This window comes from Atractosteus spatula, chromosome 8 (assembly GCF_055471065.1).
Source record: "Atractosteus spatula isolate fAtrSpa1 chromosome 8, fAtrSpa1.hap1, whole genome shotgun sequence".
NCBI classification, from domain to species: domain Eukaryota; kingdom Metazoa; phylum Chordata; class Actinopteri; order Semionotiformes; family Lepisosteidae; genus Atractosteus; species Atractosteus spatula.
Window position 1 is genome coordinate 61,605,036 of NC_142713.1, and position 17,475 is coordinate 61,622,510.

A 17,475-nucleotide genomic window follows, 5' to 3' on the forward strand; every position below is an offset into this window, starting at 1 on the left:
AAAAAGTGTAGCAATTCCCCTTTAAATCAGAGGAAATATCACAGGAATAATAAGACCTGAAGGTACAGTATATGGCATCTCCTTTGATTTCTGAAGACATTTCATTAACAGTGCTGAAGCAGGTGACCAAGATAGTCCAAATTAATAATGACTACAAACTGAGTCGCCACTATTTACAGGTGCTTCCAGCATAAACATTTCAGTGTGAGGATCCCAGAATTGTAAGCAAGAGGTAAAAATGATACAATAAACATTTATCCTTTATGAATAAAACAAGCTATCATTTGAAAACACTGGGACACTAATAGAATGTACAGTAAAGTATTCACATCATTTGTTTGCATTCAAGTGAATCGAACCCCTTCACAGAATACTCATTTTTAAAATGACTGTATAAACCATTTGACTTATTCACAAACTTTCAGAAAACCATCATCTTGCCAGACCATAAAATCACCACAACAACGTGTATATTAATTCACAAGCAAGTGTCATCATTCGATACGTTGCTTCACAGTAATGGAATCAGCATTTACAGATTATGGGATGAAGCTGTGATACTGAAATGGCAAGATCTGAAGATTAAGGGTTGAATGTACCTGAATCCCAGCCTGTACCGCCATGGGTGTGATCAGGAAGAATTCAAATCTGCGTCCTATAAAGGAAGCAAAGAACATTTTTAGCGATACAGTTAATGACCCTTTTTTGTTCTTTTAATACAAACTATTCTTGAATCAGGACAGGTTAGGCTTGGCCTCCTTGCTCCTCTCTGTGGCTGCTCGGCTGTCCTTCTCTTTACCACCCTGCCTCGCCATGTGCCGTCTCGACTAGGGCTGGGCGATGTGACCTCAAATCAATAATTTCACACATCTACCTCGATAACGATAAATTAAAGATAATTTTTTTAAACCCTTGGAATTATAGGATTACATGATATGCTGAAAGATCATGTTTTAAATATGCGAAACTATGCAGACTTTAATCGTATCTCAATGTCTTACAAATAATTTAAGGACATAATTCATGGAAACACAAAGAGAATAACTTTTAATGAACATTCATTGAACATTTTAACATACTGCACAATGAACATTTATGAAAAATATAGAACTTTGAATATGTGTCAAATGCAAACAATCTAAATGTCTCACATCTTATAAATTGGGCACCGCAGTTTGAGAAAAATATTTTCTCAATGGTACAACGCATCTCTTGTCAAGGGTTAGAACGAGTCTTTGTTCCACTGTAGCTATGGACCATGTCCTTCACTATGTAGTACAGTATGCAATGGCATTAGTTATCTTGTCCATCTACGTGAATCTTTTGCATATTGGGTGGCATTAGAAAATACTTGTGTTAGAGACAGCTGTTTGGGGGAATCACTTCGGTCACGAGTGCGCTTGTCAGTTTTTTTGGCCATGCACTCTTCGTATTCCACGACATGGTTGTGTTTCAAGTGATGAAACAAGTTGCTCGTGTTACGTTTTGGCACAGAAATGGTTTTAAGAACATTAAGAAGAGCAGTGGTCCTAGTACAGACCTTTGTGGTACTCCACTAATTATAGAAGAGGCCAATTAAATTTAAAAAAGACAAAATTCAAGATGACATTTAATGTAGACCAGAGTTTGCATGCAGGTAAAGAGAACAAACTATAAACGTCATACAGAACTGGAAGCACTGAGCCTGAAGAGGCTACTTATGTATATAGCGTAGGTATTTACGTTGTCACATTACTGTATGTACAGTACATCTTCTAGAAGACAATGTGGGGAAGTAATAAAAAGTCAGACAATACAGTATGTTAGGCTATGTAGTTAAAAGTGTAGAATGCAAATACAAGATGTTATGTTAAAACTGTACAATGTCCTGTTGGGCCTAATTTGGAATATTATTCACAATTTTGATCATTATGTCACGAGAAAAGACATTGCTGCTCTGGATTCAGCCCAGAAATGAGCAACCAGATATATTCCAGGGCTTAAGGGAATAAACTACTGTCAAGCTGAAGGAATTTGACCTTTTAAGTCCTGAACAGAGAAGATTACAAGGGGGACCTGATACAAGTGCTCAAAAAGTTCAACTCAACTGACTTCTTCAGAACGAATGATGCAACAAAAAGCAGATGACACAGGTGGAAACTACGTAGCTGTGCATTTAAAACAGAGAGTAAGAGGCACTACTTTAGCCAAAGGCTTGTGGGAGTCTGGAACAAACTACCCAGCTGTGCTGTTGAAGCCGATATGCAGCAATGTCTTATAAGAAACCAGGGTGAGATCATCGAATACGAAAGCTACTATCAAATGGCCCAGATGGGCGAATGTGTTCCACTCATTTGTAACATTTCTTACATAGGTATTTCTTTCTACAATCAAATGACGGCTTAAAATCCAAAGTCATAGTCATCTAAGAGTTTGAATTCTATATTTACGTGGTGTCTATTTAGCGATTTTTGCACACTCATGTGAAACTTTTTTTAAAAAGTTACTCTGCTAAAATTATTGATTTAGCTGTGCAGTCTATCTCCTCTTCAAAGTCAAATCTATAGTTTCTCCATCCTTTTAAAGCATAGCAAATGTTTGGAGAGACTGGGACTGTGCCGGCGATGAGATCAAGCTGCTACAAAACACTGGCCATTAAGATCCTTTTCCTGTGGGGATTCGCCTGCTTAAACACTGGACACTTCAGACAGCTGTTCAAACAAAAAGGCAAACTTTATTCCCATCACATTCCTTTGCTCACTTTCCCATCAGTATCCACTTCTCTAACAATGAAAAAAGAGATCCGTCATTGATGATTTTAAAGAAATACTGTAGGCTCATGCAGAGAACATTCACAGGCTATCTCAATATGCAAAAGCAACATTCCTTACTTCAGTTTACATACACAATGTTACTTTTATGGGTTTCTCAGTTAAGTCATGCGAATTTGTTTGAAGAGACTCAAATTACTGCCTAAAATCTTGTGCACAACTTGCCATTAGGCGTGAATCAACGGTTCACTGTTAGCATAGAAATAATTTTTTCCAAAGAAAAAAAAATGCTGCATTCCTGATTCACTTGACTTGGCAGCAGACCAATCCAATTCAAAATTAAACACTTCTATCTGAATCAACACTGTTGCATCAGTGAGGAAAAACTGTGAACACAAGGGACCTCTGGAAAACATCTGCACAATTTGCTCAAATAAAAGTAAAATATACTCTGTTTGCTTGGTCCATTCTTCATTCCATATCAGGCACAATTACATCAGCCACATAGAAGGACTGAGAAAAAGGAAGAATGGAGAACACCAGCAGAAGAAACGATACACAAAAATTACAATCCATCAGAATGAAGTGCTTTACAGGTAATGGGGATCCCCCCCACCACCTAGATGTGCAGCCCCACCTGGATGATGCACCAGTACACTCCCCACACAGCAGCTCTCAGTGGGGAGGAGAGCAGAGTGATGAAGCCAGTTCAGAGATGGGGATTATTAGGTGGCCATGACTGGTAAAGACGAAGGGAAGATCTGGCCAGGACACCAGAGTAACACCCCTACTCTTTTCGAGAAACGCCCTGGGATCTTTAATGACCACAGAAAGTCAGGACTTGAGTAGGAATAACAACTAATAATAATAACATTTATACAGCACTTTTCGGGACACTCCACTCAAAGCACTTTACAGGTAATGGGGATCCCCTCCACCCCCACCAGTGTGCAGCCCCACCTGGATGATGCGATGGCAGTCAGAATGCACCAGTACTCTCCCCACACAGTCCAGAGATGGGGATTATTAGGAGGCCATGATTGGTAAAAGGCTAGGGGGAAATTTGGCCAGGACACTAGGGTAACATCCCTAGTCCAGACAAGCCATGGAATATTTAACGACCACGGAGAATAAGGGTCTAATTTTTATGTCTCATCTGAAGGACGGCGCCTTTTTACAGTATAGTGTCCCCGTCACTATACTGGGGCATTAGGACCCACACAAACCACAGGGTGAGCGCCCCCTGCTGGCCCCAATAACACCTCTTCCGGCAGCAACCTTGGCTTTCCCAGGTGGTCTCCCATTCAGGTACTGGCCAGGCTCACACCTGCTTACAGCAGCTTCAGCAGGATGTCAGTTGTGCGTTGCAGGATAATATGGCTGCTGGCCACATGTATTATAACTCTACTGTCTTGTATTATAATAGCATTTAAATTTTAACTTGTCAAACTGACCAAATCTATGTGCAGTATTAATCAATATTACAATCCATCTAATACAAAATAATAATATGGCAAATAATAAGAATAAGCTTTAAAGTGTATTGTCTGTCTCTCATTGCAACATCATTCGATATTACCAAGACCCATGAGGGATACAAGCACACCCCCTGGTTCCTCGAGTTTATCCAGCTGGCGTGTGAAACCTCATATTTGGACTACTTCAGATTTCCGGGCTCCACATTCCCACAATCTTTAAAGCAATTTAAACAGCACAGAAACCCAGGGCTACAGCTTAATTCTCCAGATTTTAAATCTACTGCATTTTCATAGAAGTCAGCAGTTGCCAAAATGTGGTTCATGTTTCTTCAATTCAAGTGTTAAATCAAGGCTGGATAGCTTTCAGAATATGAAAAGAAGGCATGAAAAACATAATTTGCAGTTCATTTGTCAACATCAAACTGACATAGTTTAGATTTCAGCTCCATTTTTTGATTTAGAATCCACAGGCTGGCCTGCCAGTGCTTGCATTCAAAGTTCCAACAAAAAACTGCTGAAACTTATCTTATCAGAAAAGAGAAAGTTGAAACACAGAGCTTGAGATATGTTATAACTCAACATATCTGCTTCCTCAATAGTGTATGATTTCATATTGACATTTCTCTAGCCAATTCTTCCCTCGTCTGTGCTGTAAAATGCAAAGCTTTGAATATGGACACCAGAACTAAGGGATTCCCTTGTTTTCCAAAATGTCAAAATTATTAGTTTGAGCTACGACGGAGCTAACAGGCCAAACGGTGACAGAGGCCAGCACCAACAATGGAGTTCCTCTCCTCCAAGTCCTTAACTCAAGGGAAGAGCACAATGCCCTCATTGTCGCCAGATGGACATCGAAATGAGCTCGCAGAAAGTGGCCTACGATGAACTACTCAACACAAAAGGAGGAGAGCTAGCAGAAAGCCCCTTCTCTGCCTAGGATTCCAAAAAAAGTCTGAAAAAACAAAATAGGAAAAGATTTTGAAGGGCAGTAACTGCCAAGGAGGAGAACAAAAGTAGGCCTGATTTAATGCGTGCGGGGGATGGAGGAACAATATGAAATATAAAGAGGTCCTCATTTCAAGAACGCACAGCATCTGCGGCCCTGGCGACGTAAATAACTCTCTTTTTCATACAGTATAATGGTCTACTGTGAACTCAAAGGCCATCATGTTTCCACTTAATGTCAAACAGATGAACAAAGGGTGAAAAAACAAGAAACAAATTGGAGTTTTTCTGAAGACACTGAGAAATGTTGTCAACAGTCATTCACTTTAATGAATGTAACACATAAAAATGAAAACCCTAACTGATAAGTCCAAGTGTTCTCTCTTACTTTAAGCTCTCTAGGTTAACCAAAAGGCTTAGAGCTATTCACAATAGAGAGCATTAAATTACTTTAAATATTAAAATTATTAAACTGATTATAACTATCCACAGTTATAAAAATGAGCGAAATCCTATTCTATACAATCTGTCATGGTTGCTGTTTGTAGGTATATGTCAGCGTGCATTTCATAAGTAAAAATCCACAAACAGAACAGTTCCTTTTGCCGTTCAGTGCTTGCTCAAATCCAATAATCAAAATGTTTCCAACAAAATATATTCCTCTCTAAAATGAATAGAATCTTAAATAAAAAACAAAAAAAAGATAAGGTTCAAAAGCCAGATGTCTACACCACAAGTGATCTACGGCCTTACTATTAATCCGTTAAGAGGATCATGTGTGTGTTGAGCTGTCCTCCATGGTAACCCAGAGCTAAAGCTCAGCCATGTGTAACACGAAGTACATCTAACATCGGGGATATAAGGCCAAGACCAGCTCTTCTGAGACACACACAGAAGAAAATTATGACTGCAAGAAAATCCCAGCTGCCATCAGGAAATGACATTTCATAGCTGGATGATAAGCTGGAGTGGACTGTTTACACTGATGCCCTGTACAAGAAAGGTCAGAGCTGACTATTTTCTTAGGAGGCTCAGGTCCTTTGGTGTGTGTGGAACACTGCTACACATTTTTTATGAATCTGTGGTGGCAGCGGCCATCTTCTACGCTGTTGTGTGCTGGGGCAGCAGCATCATGACAAGAGATGCAAAGAGGCTCAATAAACTCCTCAAGAAGCCTGGGTCTGTGTTGGGGCTGAGCCTTGACCCCTGGAGGTGGTGGCTGAGAGGAGAATGCTGACCAAGCTCACAGCCATCATGAACAACACCTCTCATCCGCTTCACGGGACTGTTACTGGGCAGCGGAGCACTTTTAGCAACAGACTGCTCCAGCTACGTTGTCCAAGGGAACGATTCCACAGGTCCTTCCCCCGGCGGCTGTCAGGGTGTATAACACTGCCCTAGGCTAGGACTGTTAGCCCTTCATCTGCTCGTCTATGGACAGCATGTTGCACTCATGTACTTTTTGGACACTGCATTCATATACTGTTTACAGTGTGGTACTTTCAATCTGTATATACCTATGCGCATTTTGCACATCTTTTATTGTTTTATAGTGATGATTAGCCTATTTTGCACACACATATTTTTTCCTAACTATTTTATTTTTGTATTCTATATACTTTTTAATTACTCTAATGCTGTAGTTATTTTAGTCTATTCTGATGTCTGTCTTGCTTTTCTTAGGGCTGGATTCCTCCGGGATCAATCAAGTCCTATCTTTAATCTTATCTTAGGAAATGACATTTCCTAGCAAGCAACATGACGAAGGTGAACTGATTGTGCTGATTAACATGTCATCAAAAAAAGCTGATCAATACAGGGTGGTCTCCTAGCCTGGTATCTTGTGTGGCCACCTCTGGAAGCCACACAAGCTGTAATCTGTTACACACATTGTGCTCCAGTTTGCACATGTCTGTTTGGGTTTCAGTCCCTTTCCTCTGGCATAGCTGGGCAATGAGTCTGTTCACTGGTGTCTGAGCCACACGTTGTCTCAGGGGCTCAGGTATCCAGGTCATAAATGAGACATCCTCATCTCACAGGAAAGCTGTTATTACACAGGAGGCCGATAATTACATTTATCAGCATATAAACGTGTAAAAAAGATTCTGTAACTGCTCTTTTATTGGTAAGTTACTAGTTACCAGATAATAACAAGCCTATCAGCCATCCAAACTATAAACATATTCTATAAATAACCTAAATTTTAGTTTGAATATAGCCTTCATGTTCCAATATATCTTAAAACTTCAGTTTCATCTCATCTGTATTCATTGCTGGGTACAGGGATTTTCTAAAACACTTCTGCAGAGATTTTAAGGGCTAAAATGCTCCCAATATTGTCAGTCTGCCACTTGTGTAGCAAAAGTAAACATAACGTGCACTTCTGTTTCCAAACCGTGAAAATCAAATAGACCTACAGGCCTAAAGGTCAAGTCATCTTACTACTTTTATGTACTGTATACAGTACAACACTTGTTTGATTGATGCCTTTATTCAAAGCAGCGGGGTATTTTACTGGATGAGGTTATCTTCTGAGATCTAAACCCATATCTTTTCAGTAACAGAACACTATGCACTCCAGAACATTGCTGACCTATATAATATTTTCCTCTATTCAAACTATTCTAACAATGAATCTTGCCAGATTTAAAAAAGAATGTCATAATGTAACAGACCTGTAGCATAAAACTAACATACGAACTCAAGGTTAGCAGACAAGAGACATTTGGCCCATCTAGTTTGTTTCGTTGCTAGTAGTAAATTGATCAAAGTATCTCTTCCAGCCATTTCTTGAAAAAATCCAAAGTATTGGCTGACAAGCTTGTTTCAGATCCGCATAATGCCTTGTGTGCAGACGGATGCGTCCCCTGTTTTCAGTGTTAAATAAGCTTATCCTTAGGTTCCCACTCACATCCTTTGGTTTGTATTTCTCTGATGACTCAGATATTTTCTGCCTTGAGAACTGTCCTTGATATCATCAATATTTTTTAAATTAAAAGACAGAGAAAAACATTTTCAAAAAGAAAGACATAGAAAGTGGACTACAGAGTCCAATGGGGTCATTCAACCAAAAGACCTTACCAGTAACAAAACATCCCAATGTGGTCATGGTATTAATTAATCCCACCTATTTATACTAACGATGCAGTGGCTTAAGTACCATTTAAGAAACATGTCCTGATGGGCATGTGATAATTCTAGTCAGCTAGAATATCACGGAAAAGAACAGTAATAGGTTTATTCCATGCTGAAAAGAGAAGAAAGAAAACACAACGTTTCAGCTGTGGAGCCTTCTTTGGGTGTGAGAAAGACAGGGCAGACAGCAAAGATCATACAGCAGTGGACAACAACAGCCAGGAGAGAGGAGGCGGGAGCAGGGAAGAGGCAGAGTGGCCAATCAAGTAGTGCGAAGTCGAGAGAGGTGAGGAGAGGTGTGAAATGAAACCTACAAATGAATAAAGAGAATTAGAAGAAAACAAGTCTGTCGTTGAGAGAAGGGGGAAGGTGTGAGCCAAGTTTCAGGATAATTTTTGTTTCTGATGTCTTTATGCTATGGGAGTAAAGAAACCCTGATCAGTGTGATCATGGCTGTCAGAGGTGAAATGAGAAACTATGTGTTTGGAGAGATCTTTAATCTTCACAGCCCTAACATGTTCTCTGAAGGGGTCTCCAAGTCTCCTTCCGGTTTCCCCAATGTAGATGGCTGGGCATTCACTGCAAGGGATACAGTTAAAGAGGTCGCCTGGGCGATCCGGAATTGTCCTGAGGAGCCTTGAATGAGTGTGGTGTTAGATGTGTACTTGCAGGTGATACAGCGAGCTCTGTTGCAAGGGAAAGTGCCTGGTGTGGATGGTTGCTGAGGGCGTTCAAGGAAGCTGTGAACAAGAAGGTAACGCAGATTAGGTGGTCGGCGATATGAGATGATGGGTCAGTCAGACAAGAAGGCCCCAATGGAGGGATCATCCTGTAGGATGGAAAAGTTGTCGTTAGTGGTCCTGGGGATTGAGAGTGTGTTGGGGTGGTAGGGAAGCACCAAAGGAATGGCCAGGGGTTCCTGATCGAGTTGATGGTCCGAGGGCTGTTTTGGCTCGGGTGAAGACCTGTCAATAACACAACTATCATGCAAAACGCTCGGTTTCTAAGATCATTGTGAAAACTATGAATGAAAGGAGATGCTTTTCAATCTTAAATGGAGTTTACAACATTTACAATGATGTTTGGGAGGGAAAAAAGTAGAAAAGTTTGATTTACCTAAGCTGTCAAAACCTGTAGTCATTCCTGATGATATTTTTTTTTAAACAGAAAAACTAGATGTTAACCTTCTCCCTCATTCATCTTTCTGCTTCCCTCCTCCAACCCAGCTTCACCCATACAGCTGCCCCTTGGTCACTCCACAGTCTGCAGGGGGTCCCAGCCTCCTCATCCTGTGGCCAGATCTTACTATAACTTCACACATTTAAACATTTTCCAATGCATTTAATCCTTGAACATCATTATTCCTCCTGAATAATTTACAAATTTAAACGATCTGGTAAAATTGAAACGTTAACACAGAGGAATCAAGATAAATCACGCTCTTTATACTTAAATGCAATTATATCTGTAAAAATGAACATAAAAAAAGAAAATTAAAAATTAAATCCCTTCAATTATCTACTCACCATTAACAGCATTAAGGAAATTACAAAAAATGTGCGTAGAGTTAAGTAGTGGTGTGTAAGGATTAGCAGAGCTTTCGGGAAACTGAGAGCTTTAGAAAGAGCTCCCTCAGGTGCAAGCAGTTCAGCCTCTAGTCTAAAAGGAAGGATCAACCTACCAACAATAGCTTGAAGGAGTACTGGTAATTAAAAGAGCACACAAGCCAACACAAGCATTTCAGTAGCCTCAATACCCGTCAGCAATACCAGCAGCTTGCTAGAGTATGTTTTTAGAAATAAAAACCAGCTAAGCTACACAACCTGTAACACTGTGCGATTGTAACACAAATAACACAAAAATCTTCACGAAGAATTACAGAAACCCAGAGGAACAGCACTCAGATAGTAGTACCATTCATTCCTGTGATCGTGCCTCCTTGTTAAAAGACTGCCATGGTAGTTTATACTTAAAATTATGCTTCTCTACAATGGGTTTCCTCCATGGTTGTTGTTTAAAATTAGGTGTTGTTAAACTAAAAGTTTAATTAAAAAGTCAGCTCCATTGCTACTGCCTGTGGACCTCACACAATTATACATGGCTACTGAAAACCAGATCCATTGGCTGTTTACACAGATAAAAATCACTGCTTTTTCAGGTACTTTTCAGAACTCTTGGCTCTACAGAAAAGATACCTCCCTACCTTCTGAGTACAACAGATGCCAACTTGCTATGAAATACTACATATACATAAAAATAATTACTTCACTTGTTCTGAACACAGTTCTGGAAACTTTGTTGAAAGTTACAGGGTGCGAAAACTGAATTTTACAAAAAGCCAAAAAACTCAAATTGTGGTAAAAATGTATCCTTTTCTACCTCAAGGTTTAGTCATTTCCAAATTATTGCTAAATATTTTGAGCTCTCTAGTGCACACAATCTACCTGTCCAAATGTAGTAACACAATATTACTGATAAAAAGCTTACAACACTTAATTTGAGACGATAAATAACAGCCAACAGCTACCTTTGCTTAAAAGTTCTTCTACATGCACATAAGTGAAGTCTTGAAGAATACTGAAAAGTTTCAGCCAAGAACACGAAAAAATGATTCAATCAAAAATTTCTTTCATTTAATATTTCTTGCTGCTCGAAGTGCAGGACATAGACATCCCTCTCCACATTCCAGACTAATTACCAATACAACACTCGTGCTCGCTCTGATTACTGCAGTGTGGTATTCTAGACAACAGCTGAAGGACTTAGGCTCTCACAGATTCAGACCTCAGAAGACCTGTCTTATTTTGGATGTTTCAATGCATTCTAAATCTCTGAATGTGAAGTTCATTAACAGTAGACGATTGTTATCTTTAACTACACTGTACTTCACGTTTTAGAGGTACAATCTAATTTCAACATTATTGTTACTGCTCTGTTACACAACATCCATCTAAAATTAAGTGAACGTATCTGAGAGAAGCAACACTTTTCAATGGTTAACCAGAATGTAGTTTAATCCTTCTGACTTTTATATGATAGACAAACTGTTTTGCAAATTAAAGACGTCCAAGTGACAGTTTACTAAGTCATCTTTCAGCCTGCAAAATGTTAGCATGAGATATTGTTGTACACCTTAATTATTTATACTATTCTAAACACAGGATTTGATCTCTTTCTCTCTGAAGTGACCTTTCCTGGAAAAATACAAAAAAACGACTTTTATGTGAAAAGCTTAACGTTTCTGTTTCTAAAACATACGTCTGAGAGACATGATGGATGGGCACTCACTTGGCACAACTGAATTAGGCTGATACACACAATGCGTTAAAGTCTCCCATTACATACTGCAGGGAAAATATTTAATCAGTCACATAATTCTACTAATTGCTTTAATGAGAGCAACACGGAAGAAACAATACAAACATTATTTAAACATGAAAATGTCATTATACAATTAAAAAATATTGACATCACATTTGTACGATTAAATATTTACCATATCTCAGTATCTTTCATAAAAACTAGTATGCCATTTTATACATTATTGGTACAAAATTCCTGACTGCTAAGTGCGTATCAATATTGACAGCTGAATATATCTACATTATATACCTTGTTTCATTCAAGATTCACAACAGGGGTAAAATTAATGCATGTGTTAAAACTGTCCCCACATGTCCCAGTTTTAATAGGACTTGTACCATCTGGCAGGGAATTACCACGATTAGCCAAAACCTATTTGTAGCTGACACCCAGACATTGCACTCAATACGTGTAGTAGAGGCCATACAGAAGATACCGCCTCACGCAATGCAGACAGAATCTCGACTTTGGAAAAATGGCAAAAACGTATATGAACAAGTTCAGAATTCCATACTGAAAAACAGGAGGTAAGACAACTTCAGCTGTTGAGCCTCTTTTTGCAGCTCAAACATGCCGACACAGCTCTCCACTCCAACATATTCCAATGTAGGCCCAGATCTGAGAACTGGGGGCGCACCTTTACTCTAAGGGTGGTGGGAGTAACAAGCTGCCCAGCCACGTTGTTGAAACTGATACCCTGGTTTCTTTCAAGAAACGGCTATGAATATACATTGTCAGTTTATGCAGAGTGTCCCTTGTTTTGAATACCTGGGTACATGCATTGACAAACTAAACATCTCGAACAGCACAGAGTTTTAAAACAGCAGTGCAGAGAGTCTCTCCCTTTCAAAGGTTGGGGAGCTTTGAAGTAATCAAACACGTCCTAGAGCTGGCCGAGTGTGTGCTCCCTATACTTCTCCCCTGGGTGTCAGGGCTAGAGCCAAGCTCCCAAGGACTATCAACATGGGCAGCAGAATGACTGGTCAGACACAGAGCCAGCTGAACCACATCGACACTAGGAGTAATAGCCAAGAAAGCAGTGTTAAGAGTAAATCACATGCACTGCACTTCCAATCTGAAAAATTACCACCCACGGGACGTTTCAGAGTACAGAAGGTCACAGAAAACATTAAGAAGTAATTCATTCTGAGTGCTCTTACTCTTTTAAACTCTGATGTTTGAGGCCCTTGACAACATGTGCAGTATACGCATGCAGCTCACACATGAAACTTATGATTCACACTTGAATCTGACGTCTTTGTACTGTATCACATTGTACGGTATTGCCATTTATATTGCACTGATTGTATACATCAGTATAAACCAACGAATGTTTTATATAGTCTCAGTTATCGTCTCAGTGTAACCCAAGAAACACTTCCACTGTATGTGGAGAATAAAGTAGATTCAGATTCTAAGAAACGCATCAGACTCTTACACTATGTTCTTAGAATTTCAGGCTGAATCCCCTGCTTGAGATTGAGTGCTGTATTATTAATAAGGTTCAGCAGCTACTTCAAGCTAAATTACTTCCCTCTCACAGGAGAACAAATAAGATCACTTTATTGGCCATATACAATGTCTTGTATTAGGAATTTGTCTTTTTGCATACCCCAGCTTGCTCTCCATGAGACACACAGACAGGGAGAGAAGCTTGGGGGTCAGAGCACAGGGTCAGCCATTTAAACAGCACCCCTGGAGCAGTTGGGGTTAAGGGCCTTGCTCAGGGGCCCAACGGAGTAGGATTCCTCTGCCGGCCGCGGGATACGAACCGGCAACCTTCCAGCCACAGGCGCAGATCCCGAGCCACAGAGCCACCGTACCACCCGTTATAAATACAAATGAATATACAGGAGAGAAACTAGTGCCACTAACACAGAGGTGCAATTCCCAGGTGGAGCACAGAGAGGGAAGCAGCTGCTCTTGTTTCCCTGTTTAATTTCCCCCCTTGGGAATCACAGGGAAAACAGGCACTGAAAGTCTACAAAGGCTTTTGCAAAGCCCCGAGCTCAGGAACAATACTCTTCTCTGACAGGGAAGGACTTGATCAGGTCCCCTTTCTGGGCTCTGGGACACCTGCCCATAAGGTTGGTTTGCTCCTCTAGGATGCGCGATGCTCTCAGGACTGCAGCTGCCAGCTAGACCCGTCTCTGGATTAAAAAGATGTCACACGTATTGTATCTGTTTCTACCAGTACAAGACACCCTTCACAGTGATATGTAAAAAGAAGGTAAGCCTAATACTAATGGTTATTATGAGTGATTTTAAATAAATATAAATAACAATCTAATAACATAAAAGTAATATAAAATATAAATAACATCATGTCCACATTTCAAACTGTTTTTCTACACTGCACTTTAATACTCTAATTGAATAATTTAAAGGTAGCATAACTCAAAATACAGCAAATAACTGAAACACAGCAAACATGTACAAAAGGTTCAGAACTGCCCAGGCATTTTTAAATTGAGCTTTGACCTTTCCTTATGATCCAATATGAACTGCTTAAACCAGACACAAAAACAAATACAACTGCATTTTGCAACTTTAAAACAGAGACAGAAAATGATATTCATCTTCAACAAACAAGATATAAATCTCTCTAAAATAAGGACTAAACAAATGTAATTACATTAGATTCTGAACTCCCTCAATAATACAGCTCTGTTGCTGAAAAACTGTCAATGAACACAATTTCTAAACACGCCTTTTAAACAATGAACACGCCTGCATCATTTTAAAGAGATTGTACACTTAATCCCACACAAGCCATTCTCACTCACAGTGTTAAAAAATGTCAACATCTGCCTCCAACTCTTGGAATATTAAGAAGTGGTGAAGGTTAATTCCAAGCTAAAAGGCAGAAGAAAGAAAAAACAATGTTTCAATTGTAAAGTCTTCTTCAGTTGTGTGAAGCCCAATAGCAACACAGTCAAGGCGTTTTTTTCTGATTTTTAGCTTGGAATTAACCTCTTCCTCACTCCAACCTTGCACAATATTCCTCAGATAAGAACTGTAAACTTAATTTTATATAGTGCTTTTAAACGTAGAATCTAAAAAAAGTAGCATCTTTACAGTAACTGTAATACGGCTATAGGGATAGCAAATTACAAATTAAGCACATATAACTGTAAGATACACCAGCAGTTCGAGGTTCAGAAGAAAATATGTGGTGATTAGAACATGGAGCAGACAAACACCACTTAAATAAAAGCTTTTCTGAAAAGGAAGGTTTTGACACTAGGCTTGAAAGAGCTCGGGGAAGGTGACTCTCTGATATCCCTGGGGACAGAGTGCCAGAGCTTTAGGGTGCAGCAGGAGAAGGCAGAGGACAGGAGACCGGAGTCAGGAGAAGAAAGATCGTGAGACAGATAATAACTCAGACAGGTACTGAGGTGCCAGGCCATGCACAGCCTTATACTGTAGGTGAGCTTGAAGACGATGCTTTCCACTCTTCCTGACGTAGAGCAAGATCTAATCATGAATTAAATTATACTACAAGTGAACTGTTTTTCTCTACAGGGAAAAACCACTACAACAACAACAACTTTCAGAACACGTCACTGTTACAGTACAGAGTGGGGGGCACCAGGTCGGGTTCAAGGCCAGGCACCGTGTGCCATCAGCTCAAAACATAGACTTCCTGCCCCTTTCTCACTTTTTTTCCTCTGCCGACCAAATGCATCCGCCGTCGGTACGGCCATCTGTCAGTGACATCCCAAAGGGTACACACAGCTTTCAGTCAGAAGAGCTCCTTCCAGCAGATGTGTTACATCTGGTCCCAGGCAGTTTATACCCTTCAAGTAGAGCACTCTGAAAATATTTTCATCTAAAAACACACAAAGGGAGCATGAAGTTTTACAATAAACAAAAAGGCTTGTTTGACCATGAGGCAAAAATAAGTGAAGGACAGACTGGAAGGGATTATGCTAAAATAATCAATTTTCCAAGATCTTAGCCTGACACACACGCTGCTTTTTAGCAAATAGTTTACAAATATCTTAGATTTGCATCAGCCCAAAACATTAAGCCAAGGGAATGACTCATGAACTCACTCGTATAATGAACTTCCTAAAATTATTTTAAACATTTCCTGATGTGCTACTGTAAGCTAAAGCTAAAGTCAGGCATGAGGACACCATATTTTAGGCAGATTTAACCCCTGTGAACACTGTGCTGGAAGGGGGAGGGAGCATGTAATTTATTTTACTTTAAATGAAATACTTAAGTCTTAAAATCCCGCACAACAAAGCTGATTTATTGACAGCATTACCCACGTGGTTCTGTAGTGGGGTTTTTTCCTTGCAATATGTTAATACTGTAAAATGAACGGGACTTAAGCGCCGCCAGTAACACTGTCGCATAGTAGGCAGAACTGGCGAAAGGTGTAACTCGATTTTCCAAGGCAAACAGACTGTGTCTGAGGAAACAGATGCCTACATTCCCTGAGCTCCTTCATTAAACCGTTACCCGGTTTCTGAAAGAACAACAGCCATTCACTAGGGGTGGTTCCTCTGGCGAGCTGCTAATGTGTAGTAAATACAAAAAACAATCCTCGTTTGATTTTGCAATAATCGCACTGTCTAATGGGTTTCTGATAGTTTTCTCAGTTAGGAGTCATTACTTTCCAAGATTATCAAAAAAAAACGTGTCCCCATGATTACCTAAGGCTTTATCAACAGCACTAACGAGGGCAATATCCTTTTAAACTGCCTGATAAGTACACTGAAATTGCAACATTACTGTGATTGACAGACGAAGAAAGCAATAACAAAAAGCCCAAAATCGCACATACCCCAGTCAGCTGAGCTCAAAGTGGGTCTTAGCGGACAAAACACATGCAATGAAACGGGAGTACGGTACTTAAAATAACATACAGTATAGCTGGATTACGTCATCCTCAGACTTGAATTCAATAAACTCTTATATATAAGACATGACATGTTGCGCTTAAAGCAGCATCAGATTTCAGAAACGTTCTGGTTGTACTGTAATATCTCTCCCCCTCCCCGGTGAAAAGACCTTTTCTTTCTGAAGAAATCTCGCTCCCTGCAGCTACATCTCAACTAGATTAAAGCCGTGATGCTGGTAGAGCAGAATTAATCAGCGTCCTTCCGTTTTCAAATCTGTAACCCCCGTCCAACAGCACCAAAGCCTGACTCATGCATTCACACACAGACACGAATACTTCAGATGTTCCCTGCTCCCTTTTTGTCCAGCGTGAAAAGCAACCTAAAACCTTTTTTTTTCCACGTTATTACTTCGCAGCAAAGTTATTTAAAATTCCCATTTGTTATTCTTCCTAAAGGCATCTTTCCGATCACAGACTAGTCCACCACGAGCAGGCAGCTGAGCTACTTGTTGCTCCGGCTAAGGGCGACGGGAGGGGAGAGGAGGGGAGGGGTGGGACGGTGGACAACACACATTTAAAAAAAAAACACTTCCAAACTGATCCCCGTCGCCGACGTTACTCACCGGCATCGGCCCAGGGACGGGCGGCTTGGCACCTGTGGCTGGACCCGGCGTTTCTGTCCAGACGCGACGCGCTCGCCTCCCCCACCAGCTCCAACTGTCAGCCGCCCCTGGCTCTCCGGGCGCCATGCAGAGCCCTCTGGAGCGCCATTCGAAAGAGCCAATGGATCTGCCTGCCATCCCGCAGGAACACCCACCGGGGAGGAGCGCAGCGCCGGCTGTCCGGCGGGCCGCACAGGTGGGAGTGCGGGCGGGGGCGGGTCACACACCTACACAGCGCCCCCCGGAGCCGCCGCTCCCAGCCGCTCGGCGCTTGGAAAGGACGGGCT

The 17,475-nt window shown here is 40.6% G+C and overlaps 1 protein-coding gene across 1 annotated transcript in view; it reads right to left on the reverse strand.

The window, feature by feature from the left end:
* gas2l3 (growth arrest-specific 2 like 3) overlaps nt 1-14,487 on the reverse strand; it is a 36,550-nt gene extending 22,063 nt beyond the window's left edge. Inside the window, exons 1-2 of the mRNA XM_088922655.1 lie at nt 14,458-14,487; nt 600-655 (exon numbers count right to left, since the gene is read on the reverse strand). Of these exons, the coding sequence (XP_088778781.1) occupies nt 600-623 (24 nt within the window). The 5' untranslated portion in view covers nt 624-655; nt 14,458-14,487. The remainder of the gene's footprint in view (nt 1-599; nt 656-14,457) is intronic.
* Between the last annotated feature and the right edge of the window lie 2,988 nt (nt 14,488-17,475).